General features: G+C 31.9%; 1 protein-coding gene across 1 annotated transcript in view; it reads right to left on the bottom strand.

Annotated features, from left to right (window-relative positions):
- Positions 1-7,795: 7,795 nt before the first annotated feature.
- The window catches only part of LOC118204169 (glycolipid transfer protein), a 143,589-nt gene continuing 129,328 nt past the window's right edge, over positions 7,796-22,056 (bottom strand). Inside the window, exon 5 of the mRNA XM_085824706.1 lies at positions 7,796-8,111. Within this exon, the coding sequence (XP_085680832.1) occupies positions 7,926-8,111 (186 nt within the window). The 3' untranslated portion in view covers positions 7,796-7,925. The remainder of the gene's footprint in view (positions 8,112-22,056) is intronic.

Here is a 22,056-nt window from a genome sequence, read left to right as displayed (position 1 = left end):
CGTTTCAAGCCTTGTGACTTGGGGTGTTGCTCTGCTGGAAGCCTTCATTTCCAGTTGGGAAGACAGACACTCGTAAAGGTGCAGCTGATCCGCAATTATGTTTAAATAGGCTGCAGCTTTCATGCTCTGTTCTATCACAACTAAGTGCCCCAGAGCCGCTCGTGAGAACGTCCCCCAAAGCATCATATTGCTACCACCAACCTGTGCATGACTTGCATGGAGGTAGGAAAGGGAGGAAAGGAATAACCTTAATATTGAATTGTAAAGATAAATTGAAATCCTGTTGACAAATACGTTATAAAACTATTTAAGCAAGAATTGTTCGTATTGGAAAGCAATCTGTTAAAAGGTATTGTAAAGCAAATGCTGTGAGATGCGCACTTAAGAAAGTAATAAAGAGTTTTGGAATATGTATTGTTGAAATGAAGGGTTAAAAAAAAATCTGATAAGTATAATTAAAAGAATTATTCCCTTTACATTTTATAATAACTCAGTTACAAGTTTTAAATAATACTTTAAAAAAAAAAAAAAAAAAAAAAAACTTATTTTATTCCTTTTCAGAAATGTTCAGAGAAAATCAAATACTATTTTCCTAATAATTCTCTAATTTAAAATGAACCGAATAGAACATTAATTATAAATTGACTCACATTTTTCGATTTAAAAGAAGCCAAAAATCATGTCATATTTAAGAAAGTATTTTAAGAAGAAGCTCTATAAATAGAAAAGAAATAATGCATAATTTTAATATTAATAATACAATAAACTTTGATCTTAATTTTTGTACCTTAACCGAATGAAATCGAATTACCTTAATTTTTTTTTCTAATGTAATTAACGAAAACTTGTGAAAATATTTCATTCAAATTAAACCATTCTGAGAAAACTGTCCTGTGAAAAGTATAGCATTTAATTCCGTTCAGAATGAAATGTTGTTTAAAAATATGTTGTTTTCACATACTTAGGACTCTGAAGTATTGTAGAAAAAGAAAATATATACATTTATATGTATATTTGCGACGTAATTACAAAATATTTACACCCGAGCGCGTCAAATCCCATAAAACTCAATGGTAAATGACCCAATGTTTTGGTCACCACGTAGGGATCGCCGGTGCTTCAGAGCAGGGTACGGAGAAACTTGTTTAGGGCGACTCCATCATACTTCCTACCTCCATGATGACTTGTGAACAGGAGGGGGAGCAACTTTTCGCTTGGCAGACGAAGCACCCTGACACGACCATCGACGTAATGAATGAGAAATTGTGATTTTTTCGACGGGGCAACTATCTTCCACTTATCCACGGTTCTGTCTCGATGTTCCTTAACTCACTGCGGTTGCGGATTATTTACATGGAGGTAGCTAGGGTTTACTTTAATTTTTATTTTGGAACAAGCCTTTCGTATACATTCTCATTTCCCACCTATGTTTTCCTGCCAGAATTGAGTTTTCAGGATTATGCAATGATTTAGCAATGAGTATTTAAGCTGAAGTCTGAGTCGCTTCAGTAGGAAAGCGCCTTCACCCTTCCGGCCACATTGTTGCTAGTTTTAGATCACTGTTATACGGCCGTACTGCCACGTCCTTGCTAGTATAATCCAGTGATTTTAAATAAGAGCGAACTCTGCTAGTTGATTCTGTGCAGCTTCGACTGATTAATTTTAATTAGCATTAGATTCGTTTTATATTTTCTGTCTTCAGTTAAAGCCCAAATGAACGCTTGTTGTAAGCCCTAGAAGGGGCCGTCTGTTTATTTATTTTGAGCTGGAATAAAGGGTAATTTAACCCTTCTTTGGACTTGTTACTTTGAAGGTGTAGGTGTAGGTGTATTTAATTATGGTAAAGCACACGAGGGCTATCTGCCTAAGGGGAGGGATGCCTTTCGTGGAGGACTTTCTAAGGGAAACTGGCTCGTATACACGTTACACATGGGGAAAACCACGAAAACGCCCATGCAGCCAGCCCGTTCGCGGGATTCGAACCTCGGACCGAACTACCAGTGTTCAGCGACTTTACCGCTCGGCCGCTGGTGGGCTGTTACTTTGAAGAACTCAGCGAATAGTCGCTATATAATTCTTTAGTATTATATCTTACGAGGAAACCTAACTTAGCTAGACCATTACAAGGTTCACAAAACAAATTGCGATAATTAAATATGCAGATACGATGTAATTTATAAGTTAAAATACATTTGAGTTTTCTCAAGTTATAGGTAAACAATGCAACTAAATGGAAACAACTTCTCACAGGTAAAAAATTTGTAACATTTTATTTCTTTGGAATGTAATAAAACAATAATATTGCTTACAATATATCTTGGAGCATTGATTACAAAATAGTCAAGTACGATTTTTAGTACAAAGGGGCGATTTGCTTAGAAGGACTATTAATTTCGTTTTGAAATTTTGCGTCGTTTCACTGTTCAAATTGTTGTCACCAAATATTATCGCCTTGTACTGTATTTAAAGAAATTAAATAATGAAGAATATGTATGAATGTTTCTCGCATTGTGATAAAACAACGGTACCTGGAGCCATCAAAATTTGAATAATGTAATCTTCCATAGAATATGGGCATGTGGAAGCCCTAATTTCAAATTGAAATTTATTTTATTATCGATTTCATATTTTGTAAATCTTCAACGAATTTTTTGATTAACAAACTAAATGATTTCAAAGCAACATTGTACCGTGGGGGAGGGACATTTTTATCTCCAGCGCGCGAGACTCTGTATCGGAAATTCGAAAGATATGCTCATTTTAAAATTATTTTGCGATTTTGGTGTTGAACAGAATTTTAGGGTTTAATGAACGAAGACCATGGTATTTTATAAATAAAGGTAACACACAACATGTTAAAAAAACGCCCCTTCAGACGTAATTTAAAATCTGAAACCTTTCAGATTTTTTTTTTTTTTTTTTTTTTTAAATTAAATCCACTTGTCTCACTCCCCCCCCTTTTTTTTTTCTTGAGGCAAACAAATCAATAATGTTTTCATTTAAATTAGATATGTCATTTATCGTGCTTTTTTCAGTTCAGAGCTTGATTAGAGCTTAGAGAGTTTCGTGTGCCCTGGTTCAAAGTGCTTCCTAAAATTGTCTTAACTAGTTTTAGAGTTGAGAAGCATCTCTCAGCTTCAGCAGTGCTCATTGGAATAGTAACAATAATTAGCAACAGTTTGTAGGTCTCCAAAAACATAGTCTGTAAGTTGTTTTTTGCAATAAATTTTCGGAGACTAATGGCACCATTCATATTTCTAAAATCTTTTGTAAATTAAAAATAAAATTTAATTTACAAAAAAAAAAAAAAAAAAAAAAAATCTGAAGGGGCGTTTTTTTAACATTTTGTGTGTTACCTTTATTTATAAAATACGATGGTCTTCATTCATTAAACCATAAAATTCTGTTCAACACCAAAATCGCAAAATAATTTTAAAATGAGCATTTCTTTCGAATTTCCGATACAGAGTCTCGCGCGCTGGAGATAAAAATGTCCCTTCCCCATGGTACAATGTTGCCATTGCTCGCTTTGAAATCATTTAGTTTGTTAATCAAAAAATTCGTTAAAGATTTACAAAATATGAAATCGATAATAAAATAAATTTCAATTTGAAATTAGGGCTTCCACATGCCCATATTCTATGGAAGATTACATTATTCAAATTTTGATGGCTCCAGGTACCGTTGTTTTATCACAATGCGAGAAACATGCATACATTCATACATATTCTTCATAATTTAATTTCTTTAAATACAGTACAAGGCGATAATATTTGGTGACAACAATTTGAACAGTGAAACGACGCAAAATTTCAAAACGAAATTAATAGTCATTCTAAGCAAATCGCCCCTTTGTACTAAAAATCGTACTTGACTATTTTGTAATCAATGCTCCAAGATATATTGTAAGCAATATTATTGTTTTATTACATTCCAAAGAAATAAAATGTTACAAATTTTTTACCTGTGAGAAGTTGTTTCCATTTAGTTGCATTGTTTACCTATAGCTTGAGAAAACTCAAATGTATTTTAACTTATAAATTACATCGTATCTGCATATTTAATTATCGCAATTTGTTTTGTGAACCTTGTAATGACCTAGCTAAGTTAGGTTTCCTCGTAAGATATAATACTAAAGAATTATATAGCGACTATTCGCTGAGTTCTTCAAAGTAACAAGTCCAAAGGAGGGTTAAATTACCCTTTATTCCAGCTCAAAATAAATAAACAGACGGCCCCTTCTAGGGCTTTCAACAAGCGTTCATTTGGGCTTTAACTGAAGACAGAAAATATAAAACGAATCTAATGCTAATCTTCCGTAAATTTCTCCTATTTCAGTTTTCAAACAATCCTGCTGTAAAATGGAATAAACATCAGTTGATTGGTCAAGAATCAATGTTAGAAACGTTCTCTAGTGCTCCTAGAATTTTGAAGCTTTAAAGAAAGCAACAGCAGAATAGTGAGAAATAAAACAAAATCTCTGTTTTACTTAATTCGTGACGACATCATATATTATATATATATATATATCTTTAGCGCTGTTACAGTTTCATTCATATCAATATTTTCTCTTTTCCTTTTTTTTCTTAAAGTTTCATATATTCACATAATCTCCTTTATCACTGTGTGTACTCTCTTCCTGCCCTTCTCTATCGATTGGTGGAAGATGTTTACTTGCTTTTATAATGAGTGATGCAACACTTAGTGTTTTATGAAAGTGGCTGTATAACATATTGACATGGGGCATAATACTGTGAAACACTGTAAACCAAACCACGTATTCCGAGTCTTCTAATAAACGGTGAATAGCCCCCCCCCCGTGCTTCATTTATTGCTACAGCTTGTTTCGATGTTGACTCTTATTTTTTCATGCATTAAATCAGCTGTTCCCTGACATTGTATTGATGGCTCAACTGTTAATATTCAGTCTAGTAGCTGAACAGTTTCACCTAAATAGCATTTCTGTAAAAAGTATTAATGATAAAGTTAGTAATATCAAGTCAAGTACGATCATTCAGGCTGGGAAAAAATACTCGAACTTGTTGATTCAGACTAGTTGCTTGTCCAACAATAAAACTGAGCTGATGTGAGTAGCAATGCACAAGTTATGCATTTTCTTGCAAGTACGTTAAATAAAAGCTTGAACCACGCTTTCATTGTCATAGCTTTGCGATATTAATTTCTCGGGTTTGTCTATTATTTTTTCCAGATGTGCTTGGATAAATTCATTTATAGATTTTGAATCATGCCCAAGTGGATTCGTGAATTTCCAGATTCTCTCAGCTGGTTGTCATTACTTAAAACGTATCAGAAAACGACAACCTATTGGGAAATGGATGACACATCAGTAGTTTCATCTGCTATTAGTGAAACAAAACTTGTTTTCGAGGTCTCATTTTTTTATGTAGTTCGGACAAACAATGAGCATGTAGTATAACAAATTATTCCGAATTTCATTTCATGTTCTTTTAAAAAGAATCGCAGTAGTGACATGGTTTTTAAGAGATGAAAGAAACTCTGCTGAGAAGTTGATATGACCTCTGAAAACTCACAGATTTAATGAATCCTCGCTTTCATCATGTCTTCGAAGTGTAAGCTCAGATGCACCGTAAAATAGAATGCAATCAATATTTTTTCTTAGAATGTGTCTTTATATTTGAGCGAAATGCATTGTCTGGTTGTTGGCAAATATTCACCTTTTCTAGCAAATTAAATTCTAAGATGGAGTTCAAATGTGATTGTGAGTATTCAGGCTTTTTTATTTTCTGAGTGAGATGTAATATATCAGTAACACTGTAACACAACTGAACCATCATCAAATTGAACCAACTTGGTTGGGACGTTTTGTTGCATCCACCGTATAGCCCGGACCTTGCACCGTCTGACCACCATTTGTTTCGCTGCTCTCTGTGGGAAGACGATGTATAGGACATGCTTGAGCAGTTTATCTCAGTATTTCACTCTTATTGTACTTGCTGTTATTTAACGCACATTTTCCTTCCTGCAAGGATAACTGACTGTAACCATCGATAACAATATACTAGATACGATGGCATGTTGAAAAATTTACGCATTTCTAAACAAACTCCCCCAAATTTATTGCCCTTTTTAAAAGGAAAGGTTTCCGTATGTGAGTGAGGGGACTTTTACTTGAACGTCTCATGCTCTCATGAGTTTGCATTTCTAGGGGAATAGAGTACTGCAAAGTCTGCTTATTGTTAAACTGAAACGTTAGGAATTCTAAATTTTTTTCCCCTTGAAATTGTGGCTCAGTTTTATAAGACGAAGTACCGGAGCTCATCGCTCTGGTGCACTCCAGCTAGAATTGTAATTTATCTTAAAAATTGAGAAGTACCAGAGCCTGGTTCCGTCGGAATTTAAGCACTGAGGAGAAACTGCTGTAAGTACAGGCTTAGATAATTTTGATTTGGATATAATCAATTTTCGTTGGTAAAGAGAAATGCTGAGAAAGATTTGCCAAAAAATTGGTTTCATATGGAAAAAGTCCTGGAGTAAAAGAAGGTTTTTACTAGAAAGACCTGGCATTGTTTTGTCGAGAACAATGTGTTTGAGGAATATTAAACATTACAGAGAAGAATCCCATCTGCTAATTTACATAGATGAAATATGGGTGGACAGCAATTTAACATTTGGAAAATGCTGGCAATCAAATGAAGTCAGTGGGATTTTAAAAACAGGGAATGCCTCTCGCCGCTTAATAATTTTATGTGCTGGTGGTGAGATGGGTTTCATTCCCAATACTAGCTTAATTTATAAAGCGAACTCTACAATTGGTGATTATCACGGACAAATGAATTCTTTAATATTTGAAAAATTGGCAAACTAAATATCATTTGTGCATCTGAAATGAAAAGCTTTAGCTCAGATTGGCAAAAGAATTTTTAGTTTCATTTGTCATTTTTGCTTACAAATGGGTATTTTTGAATATATTAATGTGACATTAATAATTTTATAAGGAGAGTGGTGTAAATTTGTTGCACATCTATCCTAAGGCTACTATCTCATTGCTGCATTTTCATTTTGTTATACTGGTGTACTTATGTAATCTGATTTCATACTTTCTACGAACAAAAATTAAGCACATAATCAAAGAAACCTGAAATTACAGAGAACAAATCAACTGAATGAAGAATTTATCACCAATATCATAAGCATCATCACTCCGGGATATTTCAAAAACGTTTATAAGATTTATTTATTATGTAAGAAATTAAAATATTTCAAAAATTCTAAAGTGAGTACGTAACTTGATAGCATGTATTTTACAAAATTTCATAAATAGATTTTATTTCTGCAAATTTTCAAGTATCCCATAACAGTAATATTTTTACCTTCAACTGATTTTCACTTTTAATCCTTCACGGAAGGGATTTAAAAATTGATACTACTAAAACACAGATGTATACTGCTCAAAGACCCATTAAACATTTTCATAAATTTTCAAAACTAATTAATAAAGACATACTCAAATTTTAAATGTTTTCAATAAAAAAGTATTATTTTGAATTGTGCTTCTAATAATAAAACATACATTGAGGGATTGATAAAGAAAATCGCATTGTTTCGTCTTTCCCCCAGTTTCTTTTTACCAGAATGCAAAGTTTATACAATTTCACTAAAAAACAAACTTAGTGAAAACATATAATAAATAATCCCTAATGTGAAAACAAATTAATATTGTATGGCATTTTAATCATTTATAATGTTTTAACTAATTTTTCTAATAAAAATGATTTTCAATAAAGTGTGAAAATTACACAAAAAATAAACTGAATCATTTTTTAATAAACAGACATATTTTATCTAACAAAATAATGATACAGTACAAGTGAGTGCATCATGAAATCAAATTTCGATGTATAACAAGATTGATAACTTGTGTAAAATAAGTGCAAAAATAATTTTTAAACTTTATCTGTATTATCTAAGTTATTTGCTCTATACAAGTCATTGATAGCATCAATGTTATTGCCAAGACCCTGAAGGAAATCTTCAGTCTCTTTTATCACATCACTCTCAGTAGCTGTAGAGTTTTCCCCAGCAAGAAGATGAAGGAGGGATTTTCTTGAAGGAGCAGCATGCACAATTAACTGAAATAGATATTAATACTAAATTTAATTCCATAAAATTCAATAATAGTTTTTTTTTTCTTTTTGTAAATGGTAGAATCACATAATATAGTAAGTGCAACTTAATGTGATTAGGTCTGTGCTTGGTTATTTTGAGAACATTAAACAAGAAAGAAAAAATACCCTTAAAAACAGCAACGGAATTTAACTAATTTAATATTAATATAAATATAGGCATCAGTAAGTACTTTCAGAGAATTTTAAATGGGAAATTTAAAAGTTTGCTTATGAACTGCTCATATTACATCTTATATTATGCCAATCTTATACTGCTAAACTTCATAATCAGAGTGCATTCCTTGTTCGTTGCAAGAGAACATACCAATTTAAAATTAGCCAAAAAAAGCAACCTTAATTTGGAATACATGTTTTCAAGGAATTTTTCTATTCCAGAAGCAGGGGGTGGGGGAATTCTGCAGAATATTTCCCCCCTTTCCTGAAGAACAGGAAACTAGGTCTAACAACCCACAAAATTGATAAAGTTATTCAAAATTTCTGCCAAACTCATGTTGCATTTTAATCATTACAAATTAATATCATTACAAATGATATTGCGAAAATGAGCAACATTTGTCAAAGTTAGCTATTCTAAAATGATCCTAAATGTAACTTTCAGTTAACAGATTAAAGCTGTGTTTCGAAAACATTTATGTTTACAGCCCGCTTTTAGAAACGCAAAGAAACGCATTTTTACAGAAAATATATAAGCATATAAAACAGCAATAATGAGGTTGGATTACTTGTATGTTAATGAAATTAGCAGTAATTGCACTGTCATTTTAGCTAAATCAATAATAAAACATAAATAAGGACGTGTGTTTCCGGTCATCCGTAAAGCTTTTTGTTGCCATTATGCAAAGATAATATTTATTTTTCAAATGTAATCATTTAGCTCGGGGGTATAAAAGAAGTCTGTTGCAAATCGCAATATATTTGTCACCCAACTTTAGCAAACAAGTTATTTAAAAGAAATGCATTGCCACTAGCCAAATTAAATATGAGAAAGCAAGTTGATGGACAACTAAAGCATATACAGTCAAAAGTCTTTAATCTGGACTAGACAGTGGGAAAAAATTGCCCCAACGGTGGAGGGAAAAATTTGCCCCAACTGAGGTGGGAAAAAAATTGCCCCAACTGGGGTGGGAAAACATTTGCCCCAACTAGGGTGGGAAAAAATTGCCCCAACTGACGTGGGAAAAAAATTTGCCCCAACTAGAGTGGCAAAAAAATGCCCCAACTGGGGTGGGAAAAAATTACCCCAACTGGGGTGGGGGGAAAATTGCCCCAACTGGGTGCAAAAAAATTGTCCATTCGCGATTATGAAGAGTCGCTAATCGTAAAAATAGTTTAATCGTAAAAATAGTTTAATCCTAATGAAGCATCAAAGTAAGCACACGGATATAAAATGTACAATAATTTTAAAAAATCTTTAAATTTATGTTATTTCAGTTTTTTCATGTCATCCAATATTTCGACGGGAATAGAAATAGGAATTTAAAAAAAATTAAGGATCTTCGATAACAATTATATGGTTGCTCTGTAACAAGTTAGTTTCTTTTGAAGCAGAATTGAAAATGCTTTTAGTCTTCTAAGCAATTTTGAGACTGGGCTCAAAAATACATGCAGAATTAAATGATTTCCTTTCGAAACTTTGAATTAGGTTTTCGTCAGCCAACTTCTATGAAAATCAGGCGATTGGCCAAGTCAATAAACGGTGCATGTTAACAATGCACATATCAGTTGCTAAACATACTTATGTTCCTGGAAAAGTGGGCGACGAAAATACAATAAATAAAGGTGTGCAAAGAAAATTGCCCCAACTAGGGTGGGAAAAAATTGCCCCAACTGGGGTGGGAAAAAATTACCCCAAATGGGGTGGGGAAAAAATTGTATGTTACATTAAACTGTATGTTACTCAATAGGAATTTAACTTTCAAGCGATAATTCTCTTTCTAACAATGTTAGATTCCTCGCATATAAAACAGCAATAATGAGGTTGGATTACTTGTATGTTAATGAAATTAGCAGTAATTGCACTATCATTTTAGCTAAATCAATAAGAAAACATAAATAAGGACGTGTGTTTCCGGTCATCCGTAAAGCTTTTTGTTGCCATTATGCAAAGATAATATTTATTTTTCAAATGTAATCATTTAGCTCGGGGGTATAAAAGAAGTCTGTTGCAAATCGCAATATATTTGTCACCCAACTTTAGCAAACAAGTTATTTAAAAGAAATGCATTGCCACTAGCCAAATTAAATATGAGAAAGCAAGTTGATGGACAACTAAAGCATATACAGTCAAAAGTCTTTAATCTGGACTAGAGAGTGGGAAAAAATTGCCCCAACGGTGGAGGGAAAAATTTGCCCCAACTGAGGTGGGAAAAAAATTGCCCCAACTGGGGTGGGAAAACATTTGCCCCAACTAGGGTGGGAAAAAATTGCCCCAACTGACGTGGGAAAAAATTTGCCCCAACTGAGGTGGGGAAAAATTTGCCCCAACTAGAGTGGCAAAAAAATGCCCCAACTGGGGTGGGAAAAAATTACCCCAACTGGGGTGGGGGGAAAATTGCCCCAACTGGGTGCAAAAAAATTGTCCATTCGCGATTATGAAGAGTCGCTAATCGTAAAAATAGTTTAATCCTAATGAAGCATCAAAGTAAGCACACGGATATAAAATGTACAATAATTTTAAAAAATCTTTAAATTTATGTTATTTCAGTTTTTTCATGTCATCCAATACTTCGACGGGAATAGAAATAGGAATTTAAAAAAAATTAAGGATCTTCGATAACAATTATATGGTTGCTCTGTAACAAGTTAGTTTCTTTTGAAGCAGAATTGAAAATGCTTTTAGTCTTCTAAGCAATTTTGAGACTGGGCTCAAAAATACATGCAGAATTAAATGATTTCCTTTCGAAACTTTGCATTAGGTTTTCGTCAGCCAACTTCTATGAAAATCAGGCGATTGGCCAAGTCAATAAACGGTGCATGTTAACAATGCACATATCAGTTGCTAAACATACTTATGTTCCTGGAAAAGTGGGCGACGAAAATACAATAAATAAAGGTGTGCAAAGAAAATTGCCCCAACTAGGGTGGGAAAAAATTGCCCCAACTGGGGTGGGAAAAAATCACCCCAAATGGGGTGGGGAAAAAATTGTATGTTACATTAAACTGTATGTTACTCAATAGGAATTTAACTTTCAAGCGATAATTCTCTTTCTAACAATGTTAGATTCCTCGCATATAAAACAGCAATAATGAGGTTGGATTACTTGTATGTTAATGAAATTAGCAGTAATTCCACTATCATTTTAGCTAAATCAATAAGAAAACATAAATAAGGACGTGTGTTTCCGGTCATCCGTAAAGCTTTTTGTTGCCATTCTGCAAAGATAATATTTATTTTTCAAATGTAATCATTTAGCTCGGGGGTATAAAAGAAGTCTGTTGCAAATCGCAATATATTTGTCACCCAACTTTAGCAAACAAGTTATTTAAAAGAAATGCATTACCACTAGCCAAATTAAATATGAGAAAGCAAGTTGATGGACAACTAAAGCATATACAGTCAAAAGTCATTAATCCGGACTCGTCGGGACTTCGGCGATTCCGGATTATCGATGATCAGTTTAAATCTGGTAAGATGGCATGCAGAGATTATAAAATTAAAAATATGAAACCGTTATTTATAAAATAATGAGCAATTATGATCTAAAGAGTATCAAAATTTACAAGAAAAGAAGCTTAATATTTATTTGTTTACTTTATTAAACATTTCTTTCAACGCGCGCATGCGTAAAGCATATATTACGCATAGCCAAAATTAGAAAATTCCAACCAGAAAACTATTTGATTTGTATTCGTGATATTTATACTGACGAGAGATTTTAATTAAATCATATCAAAGACGAAGTAACATTTAGTAAGGAATTATAAGCCGAATAAAAGAAAAACATCTGCCCTGAAGATAACAATAATGTTGACAGATCAACTTCCAGTTCATTGCGCGCCGCGACGTTCCCCCCCCCCCCGCGCAGAGCAGCGTGAAATTGATAAACAGATTTCCGAACATTTGTAAGGGTTAGACAGGGTTGCCACTCAAACAGATGAATGAAATTCCCTGACTTTTCCAGGTTTTCCAGGTGTGTTTCAAGAAAATTCCAGTCTATACACGTAATGTACGTTGGCTGTGCTAAGAGGTAAATTAATTATATTATTACTTGTATTGTGCAGCAAATTCACTTAATTATTAAATAAATCCCAGAGGACATTTATTCTTAATTATTAGTCCAAAGGGGCTTTGTCCCTGAAGGACTATTGTTTTCGTTTTGCGATTTTGCGTCGGACTCATAAACGTCGGTTCACTTTTCAAACTGTTGCCACAAAATGTTAAGAGTCCTGCATTATATTTGAAGAAATTAAATAATGAAAAATCTGCATAAATGATTGTCTATTTCTCGCATTGTGATAAAACAATGGTACATAGAGCCATCGAATTTTGAATGACGAAATCCTACTGCGAATATGGGCATCTGAAATCCCAAATTTGGAATTTGTTTTATTATAGATTTTATATTTTGTAAAACATTAACGAATTTTTGATTTACAAACTCAATGCTTTAAAAGCGAGAAATGACAACGTTATATAGAAAAAAAAAAAAAAAAATACTTTTATCTCCAGCTCGCGAGACTGTGTATATCGGAAATTCTAAAGATATGCTTAATTTAACATTATTTTGCGATATTGCTCTTGAACTGAATTTTATGGTTTAAGAACAAAGAACATGATATTTAATAAATAAAGGTAACACTCAAAACGTTAAAAAAAAAGCCCCTTTGGACGTAATTTAAAATCTGAAACATTTCAGTTTTTTTTTTTTTTTTTTTTTTTTTTTTTTTCTTGGTATACTTTGTTTGATAATTTTGTTTACTTTTCCACTTAAGAAACTTCATAAAATTTAAGATATATACATTGGATAACAATTGTATGTTTTATTTAATTATTACTCATGATCATCACCAGTTTAACACGAGCCTAATCTGGTCCTAATAAATCACAATGCAATGCTAAATAGTTAGGTTAGAATTTAGATAAATTTAATTTGTGTGAGGTGTCTTCGTAAAAGGCACCTTAACACTTGAAAACACAAGTATAATTATAATAGGAGTTGTTTTCTCCACTGAAGATTGAGATTAGAATTTGCCCAATCTGGAATAAAATAAGGCTCTTTTTGCAGACATTCTGTAGCTAAACGAAAGAAAGAAATCTATTTAATGATTTTTTTTAATAAATTGAGGTATTTTATATTTATTTCGCAGCATACATAAGGAAAAAATATGTTCATTAAATTTCGTGATGGTAGGTCATCATACTGCTAGAATTAATTTCAGGATTATGCCACAGAAAATTTCCTGAAATTTGGAAATATTATTTAATAATAATAAATAAATTTAGAGCATTAGCAATATTAAATGATATGAATAACATAAACATAATTACTTAAAAATTGAATTAGAATAATCAACGATATTTTAGCGAATATAGTTATATTACATCATTAGACTGATTACTATTTTTTTATTTTACTGCAAAATGACAAGGTATTTATTAAAAAGGAAAAAAAAAAAGTTTAAAAAGATTTTGCGGTATAATTCTAGTATACGGTAAGGCCTTGACACGATTTTGAAAATTGTCGCCAAGACCAAAATGACCCATTTACTGCTCATCATCATGTCGCCAAATCCCGTTGTACCATACATCTAACCAAAGAAGTAGCTAGAATGCTATCTTGTCAAAAGTAACATAAGATACTATGAAAATGCGAAAGAACAACAAAGATAATGATAAATTACGAGTAATTTATCATTATCGTTATTTATTATTATTATGTAAAAAACTGCAGTCACCTCTATCTTTTTTTAAATTTTACTCAGGCGCTAATGTAATATCTTGCCACTTTTCTATTCAGATACTTTAGCCTTCTAAAGTGAAATGCGAATCATTTTATATCATATTTACGTAAAATTAGGTATTGTTACGGATTTTGCATTTATTTAGTTTGCTATTTTTAATAGAATTGTTATTAAAAGTGTTTTATATTCTCGTGCAATACATCACGAGACTTATTTGAAGAGAAAGCTGCGCCGGAAAAATTAAATACACGAGGCACGCGCATCTAACATTTTAACAATCGATATTTCGTAATTGTACTCTTTTAATATCCAGAGAAGTCGAGAAAATAGGAGAAGGTTCTCGTGCGTGATTTGAAAAGCTTATAAAATGCTGGAAGAAAACATCTCAATTCAGTTGTTTACTTTTTGCTGTTAATGATTGTAGCGAAATCGGATTAGCTTTCTCTGTTTTGAATTAAGTTGTGTTGAACGTTTTAGTAGTTTAAAAGATAACTACTGTGAAATATTGGGATGCTGTACAAATATTTCTAAGAAAATTTAAGCATTTTGGTTTCTTATTTGTTGTGATAAAAATTAATTGTATTCATTTTTCATCGGACTTGTGCATTCAATTCATTACGAACCCGTACGCTAGCAACAATATTTATCAAATTTACATAAAAATTTTGTATAGTAAAATATAAAGAGTGACCTCATTTTGATTGCGTTGATCAAAATTCCTTTTTATGCAATGATACTTTGGCTTCAATCATTTTCATTAAACTGTATGTTACTAAATAGGAATTTAATTTTCAAGCGATAATTCTCTTTCTAACAATGCTAGATTCCTGCTTCAGTTACCTTATGGGAGCTGAATGAAATTCTCGCAATGATTTCATTGTCTCTAGAATTTAAAATTCTTGCTCGTTAGCATTACAAATGATATTGCGAAAATGAGCAACATTTGTCAAAGTTAGCTATTCTAAAATGATCCTAAATGTAACTTTCAGTTAACAGATTAGAGCTGTGCTTCCCAAACATTTATGTTTACAGCCCGCTTTTAGAAACGCAAAGAAACGCATTTTTACAGAAAATATATAAGCATATAAAACAGCAATACTGAGGTTGGATTACTTGTATGTTAATGAAATTAGCAGTAATTGCACTGTCATTTTAGTTAAATCAATAATAAAACATAAATAAGGATGTGTGTTTCCGGTCATCCGTAAAGCTTTTTGTTGCCATTCTGGAAAGATAATATTTATTTTTCAAATGTAATCATTTAGCTCGGGGGTATAAAAGAAGTCTGTTGCAAATCGCAATATATTTGTCACCCAACTTTAGCAAACAAGTTATTTAAAAGAAATGCATTACCACTAGCCAAATTAAATATGAGAAAGCAAGTTGATGGACAACTAAAGCATATACAGTCAAAAGTCATTAATCCGGACTCGTCGGGACTTCGGCGATTCCGGATTATCGATTTTTCCGGATTATAGATGATCAGTTTAAATCTGGTAAGATGGCATGCAGAGATTATAAAATTAAAAATATGAAACCGTTATTTATAAAATAATGAGCAATTATGATCTAAAGAGTATCAAAATTTACAAGAAAAGAAGCTTAATATTTATTTGTTTACTTTATTAAACATTTCTTTCAACGCGCGCATGCGTAAAGCATATATTACGCATAGCCAAAATTAGAAAATTCCAACCAGAAAACTATTTGATTTGTATTCGTGATATTTATACTGACGAGAGATTTTAATTAAATCATATCAAAGACGAAGTAACATTTAGTAAGGAATTATAAGCCGAATAAAAGAAAAACATCTGCCCTGAAGAAAACAATAATGTTGACAGATCAACTTCCAGTTCATTGCGCGCTGCGACGTTCCCCCCCCCCCCCCGCGCAGAGCAGCGTGAAATTGATAAACAGATTTCCGAACATTTGTAACGGTTAGACAGGGTTGCCACTCAAACAGATGAATGAAATTCCCTGACTTTTCCAGGTTTTCCAGGTGTGTTTCAAGAAAATTCCAGTCTATACACGTAATGTACGTTGGCTGTGCTAAGAGGTAAATTAATTATATTATTACTTGTATTGTGCAGCAAATTCACTTAATTATTAAATAAATCCCAGAGGACATTTATTCTTAATTATTAGTCCAAAGGGGCTTTGTCCCTGAAGGACTATTGTTTTCGTTTTGCGATTTTGCGTCGGACTCATAAACGTCGGTTCACTTTTCAAACTGTTGCCACAAAATGTTAGAGTCCTGCATTATATTTGAAGAAATTAAATAATGAAAAATCTGCATAAATGATTGTCTATTTCTCGCATTGTGATAAAACAATGGTACATAGAGCCATCGAATTTTGAATGACGAAATCCTACTTCGAATATGGGCATCTGAAATCCCAAATCTGGAATTTGTTTTATTATAGATTTTATATTTTGTAAAACTTTAACGAATTTTTGATTTACAAACTCAATGCTTTAAAAGCGAGAAATGACAACGTTATATAGAAAAATAAAAAAAAAAAAATACTTTTATCACCAGCTCGCGAGACTGTGTATATCGGAAATTCTAAAGATATGCTTAATTTAACATTATTTTGCGATATTGCTCTTGAACTGAATTTTATGGTTTAAGAACAAAGAACATGATATTTAATAAATAAAGGTAACACTCAAAACGTTAAAAAAAAAGCCCCTTTGGACGTAATTTAAAATCTGAAACATTTCAGTTTTTTTTTTTTTTTTTTTTTTTTTTTTTTCTTGGTATACTTTGTTTGATAATTTTGTTTACTTTTCCACTTAAGAAACTTCATAAAATTTAAGATATATACATTGGATAACAATTGTATGTTTTATTTAATTATTACTCATGATCATCACCAGTTTAACACGAGCCTAATCTGGTCCTAATAAATCACAATGCAATGCTAAATAGTTAGGTTAGAATTTAGATAAATTTAATTTGTGTGAGGTGTCTTCGTAAAAGGCACCTTAACACTTGAAAACACAAGTATAATTATAATAGGAGTTGTTTTCTCCACTGAAGATTGAGATTAGAATTTGCCCAATCTGGAATAAAATAAGGCTCTTTTTGCAGACATTCTGTAGCTAAACGAAAGAAAGAAATCTATTTAATGATTTTTTTTAATAAATTGAGGTATTTTATATTTATTTCGCAGCATACATAAGGAAAAAATATGTTCATTAAATTTCGTGATGGTAGGTCATCATACTGCTAGAATTAATTTCAGGATTATGCCACAGAAAATTTCCTGAAATTTGGAAATATTATTTAATAATAATAAATAAATTTAGAGCATTAGCAATATTAAATGATATGAATAACATAAACATAATTACTTAAAAATTGAATTAGAATAATCAACGATATTTTAGCGAATATAGTTATATTACATCATTAGACTGATTACTATTTTTTTATTTTACTGCAAAATGACAAGGTATTTATTAAAAAGGAAAAAAAAAAAGTTTAAAAAGATTTTGCGGTATAATTCTAGTATACGGTAAGGCCTTGACACGATTTTGAAAATTGTCGCCAAGACCAAAATGACCCATTTACTGCTCATCATCATGTCGCCAAATCCCGTTGTACCATACATCTAACCAAAGAAGTAGCTAGAATGCTATCTTGTCAAAAGTAACATAAGATACTATGAAAATGCGAAAGAACAACAAAGATAATGATAAATTACGAGTAATTTATCATTATCGTTATTTATTATTATTATGTAAAAAACTGCAGTCACCTCTATCTTTTTTTAAATTTTACTCAGGCGCTAATGTAATATCTTGCCACTTTTCTATTCAGATACTTTAGCCTTCTAAAGTGAAATGCGAATCATTTTATATCATATTTACGTAAAATTAGGTATTGTTACGGATTTTGCATTTATTTAGTTTGCTATTTTTAATAGAATTGTTATTAAAAGTGTTTTATATTCTCGTGCAATACATCACGAGACTTATTTGAAGAGAAAGCTGCGCCGGAAAAATTAAATACACGAGGCACGCGCATCTAACATTTTAACAATCGATATTTCGAAATTGTACTCTTTTAATATCCAGAGAAGTCGAGAAAATAGGAGAAGGTTCTCGTGCGTGATTTGAAAAGCTTATAAAATGCTGGAAGAAAACATCTCAATTCAGTTGTTTACTTTTTGCTGTTAATGATTGTAGCGAAATCGGATTAGCTTTCTCTGTTTTGAATTAAGTTGTGTTGAACGTTTTAGTAGTTTAAAAGATAACTACTGTGAAATATTGGGATGCTGTACAAATATTTCTAAGAAAATTTAAGCATTTTGGTTTCTTATTTGTTGTGATAAAAATTAATTGTATTCATTTTTCATCGGACTTGTGCATTCAATTCATTACGAACCCGTACGCTAGCAACAATATTTATCAAATTTACATAAAAATTTTGTATAGTAAAATATAAAGAGTGACCTCATTTTGATTGCGTTGATCAAAATTCCTTTTTATGCAATGATACTTTGGCTTCAATCATTTTCATTAAACTGTATGTTACTAAATAGGAATTTAATTTTCAAGCGATAATTCCCTTTCTAACAATGCTAGATTCCTGCTTCAGTTACCTTATGGGAGCTGAATGAAATTCTCGCAATGATTTCATTGTCTCTAGAATTTAAAATTCTTGCTCGTTAGCATTACAAATGATATTGCGAAAATGAGCAACATTTGTCAAAGTTAGCTATTCTAAAATGATCCTAAATGTAACTTTCAGTTAACAGATTAGAGCTGTGCTTCCCAAACATTTATGTTTACAGCCCGCTTTTAGAAACGCAAAGAAACGCATTTTTACAGAAAATATATAAGCATATAAAACAGCAATACTGAGGTTGGATTACTTGTATGTTAATGAAATTAGCAGTAATTGCACTGTCATTTTAGTTAAATCAATAATAAAACATAAATAAGGATGTGTGTTTCCGGTCATCCGTAAAGCTTTTTGTTGCCATTCTGGAAAGATAATATTTATTTTTCAAATGTAATCATTTAGCTCGGGGGTATAAAAGAAGTCTGTTGCAAATCGCAATATATTTGTCACCCAACTTTAGCAAACAAGTTATTTAAGGGGTCACACGACCCTTGAATGAGTCGAAAGATGAATTTTTTTACCTTTTTTCAATCTTGTGCAACTTTTTTAATTCTTATCAAAAATACTCAATATTTTGTTCATTATTAATTTAATGTCTATTCTTTAATAAAATGTACTTGAAATTTGAAAATTATAATAAAAATTGTAAAAACAAATGTTAAATTATAAGACATTTTTCACATCTAATTAATCTGTACGCACACTGCGCGCACATGTACAAGAAATGTTTTGTACCAAAATGTTTAATTTTTCTTTTTTTATGCAAAAGAATGTTTGAGAATATAACTGAACTAAAAATATTACACAATTCATGCATTTTTTATTTTTTTATGATATATATATTAAATATAATTTTTTTGCTATATTTTGATTTTTACATACCTTATAAAATTGAAACATTTCATTAAAATACCAAAATTTTAGTTTAATTAATTTAGTGTAACATGATAATACTATGGTACAAATTTCAGAAAGATACATTAAAAAGTTTTTGAAATATCATGCGCGACGCATTAAAAAAATACGTTTTGAGATAAAGACCTGTAAAGTTTGCATCGCTATAAAAATGAGTAACATTGTGACTTAATGAGTCTTAACTCGTACTATTTGGTATCTAATTTGTACTTTATGCTTTTTGTTTGTGTTTTGAATAAAGTTAAAGACAGAATGTATATTTATAATAAGGAAACTGCATCTGAAAAACAATTAACAATGCATTGTTTAATGAAAGTGATGACACAGTCAACCGTTATCAAGGATACATTATTGCAGATAAAGATATATTTTTCATATACATGAAAGAGAATGCAATGTGCAAACTGTGTTATAAACCTATAAATATTTGTGAGAATAAAAATATATTAATAATCAGTTTCTTGAACAAGATGTTTAAATTTTTGTCGACACACATAACTTATCACAAAATACTGTTACTATTTATAATATTTATATAGACAAATTAAAAACCTCCAGGTTCATACATTATTCCTTCTTGATCAATTTTCTGATGTTCTAAACTTGTTTTGGATCTTTTCCTTGCTTTTCGTGCTTCTATAGTGTTTTGCATTGCTCTCTTCTTAGCAGTATTTACACGTTTCATATCACTGCGAAGTTGAGATTTTATTGCATTTATACCTGGATGGATACCCATTTGCCTCATGACAGATAGCCTACCCTTTTTGCCCATGTTAAATAAAATTGCTGCTTCATATACAGCAATTTCTGCAATTCGTTTCCCAGATCCAGAAGTTTTCGGACACATCTGCCATATGAGGGAATTAAAAGATTCATTCGGATTCTGAGTGAAGCTATCAAGGCATCGTTTCAAAAGATCTGGACTTGATAAAGCTTTAAAAACAGGTTTTATAACATCCATGACTGAAGATGGCAAAGTCACTTTATGATGAAATTTACCCACTGAGCCATTTGAAACTGCTTGTTGATATTTACACCATGAGTCTGCACCAGCAGGACAAAATGTATGTAACGGTTCAGCATCAGTTTATCTCGTATGAAAATAAACTGCCCAAATACCCTTACGCATTTCATCAACTGACAAAGCATTTGAGCGAATTGCATTTCCATAATACTGAGTCAGCCTATTTATCATGGTGTCTGTCAATCGTCCTTTGCCTGATAAAGGTTTACCGTCCTCCAACTTTTTACATCTATAGTCTTGTTTTAGCTTTCTCAGTCGAGTTCCCATTCTTTTTTGTACGTGACCAACACATTCAAGTTTTGAAACAGTTTTATCATCATATGGTTTGCTGTCACATATAGCAGGGAATGTTCTAGAATCACCATCACCAATATAATTAATATATTTGAGACCTCTTTCAGCTTCTGATCTGTGAAAAATTTTTATCATACCATCGACTTCCATTTTTCCTGAAGAACCGATATGATTTTTCTGACAATTTGGCAAATGTTTCATTTGCCACTCTTCGAAAGCTTTCCCAGATTTTTTTGCTTTCCATAGATCACATCCTTTACAAGTGGACGAGAGAACTTCAACATCTAAAACCTTCCCTGTTTCAGCACCTATTACAGAACGTACTCCAATATATGAAGCATGTCCTCTCGTTTTCCATGTTCCATCACCACTTACGGTGACAGAATTTGATGCAGTTTTGCATACCTCTTCTTCTGCAGCAATTTTCATACTTTGAATGGCGACAGTTTTTGAAGCTGTATTTATATGTTTGCAGATTTTGTCATAAGCATTCTGTGTCACAGGTTTACCTAGATCCATTACACCACAAAATGTTTCCAGAGGTTCCACACCTTGACCAATGCATCGCCTATCATAAACAATTCGTCTGTTTAATTCAGGAACATTTTTGTGTTCACCAATCAACTTTGAATTATTGAATTCTGTTTTAAAACTACACTTTTCACATTTCACAGAAATTGTTGAAAATAATCCAAAGGGTTTTCTCTCAGAAATATTGACAGAATTACAGCACAATTTGCACAGTACATTCTCTTTCAAAAATGTAAACAATATGTCTTTATCCATAATTATATAGCCATGAAAACGATTCATAATGTCAGTATCACTTTCATTAAATAATGCATTGTTAAGCTTTTTCTCGGATGCACTTTTTACATGTTCAATTTGAGTATTATGGTCATCACCTGATGAAACCAAGCTTTTATCAGAAAGTTCAGATCTGATATTCGTGTAGCGGTTGCCGTGGAAGCGACGTTTTTTAGCTCGCTTCCCAGAAGTTCTTTTATTATTTGCCATCACAAATATAATATATAAATATACTTATTATTGCAGCAAAAAGACTAACGCATCAAAAATTCAATATACACCAAATAAATGCTGCAAACGTCAATACAACT

The sequence above is a fragment of the Stegodyphus dumicola genome, chromosome 10 (assembly GCF_044657685.1).
Source record: "Stegodyphus dumicola isolate Sdum_Otavi_A_Nest chromosome 10, ASM4465768v1".
NCBI lineage: Eukaryota > Metazoa > Arthropoda > Arachnida > Araneae > Eresidae > Stegodyphus > Stegodyphus dumicola.
The sequence above is the reverse complement of the archived record's forward strand: the minus strand, read 5'-3'. Positions and strand labels throughout refer to the sequence as shown.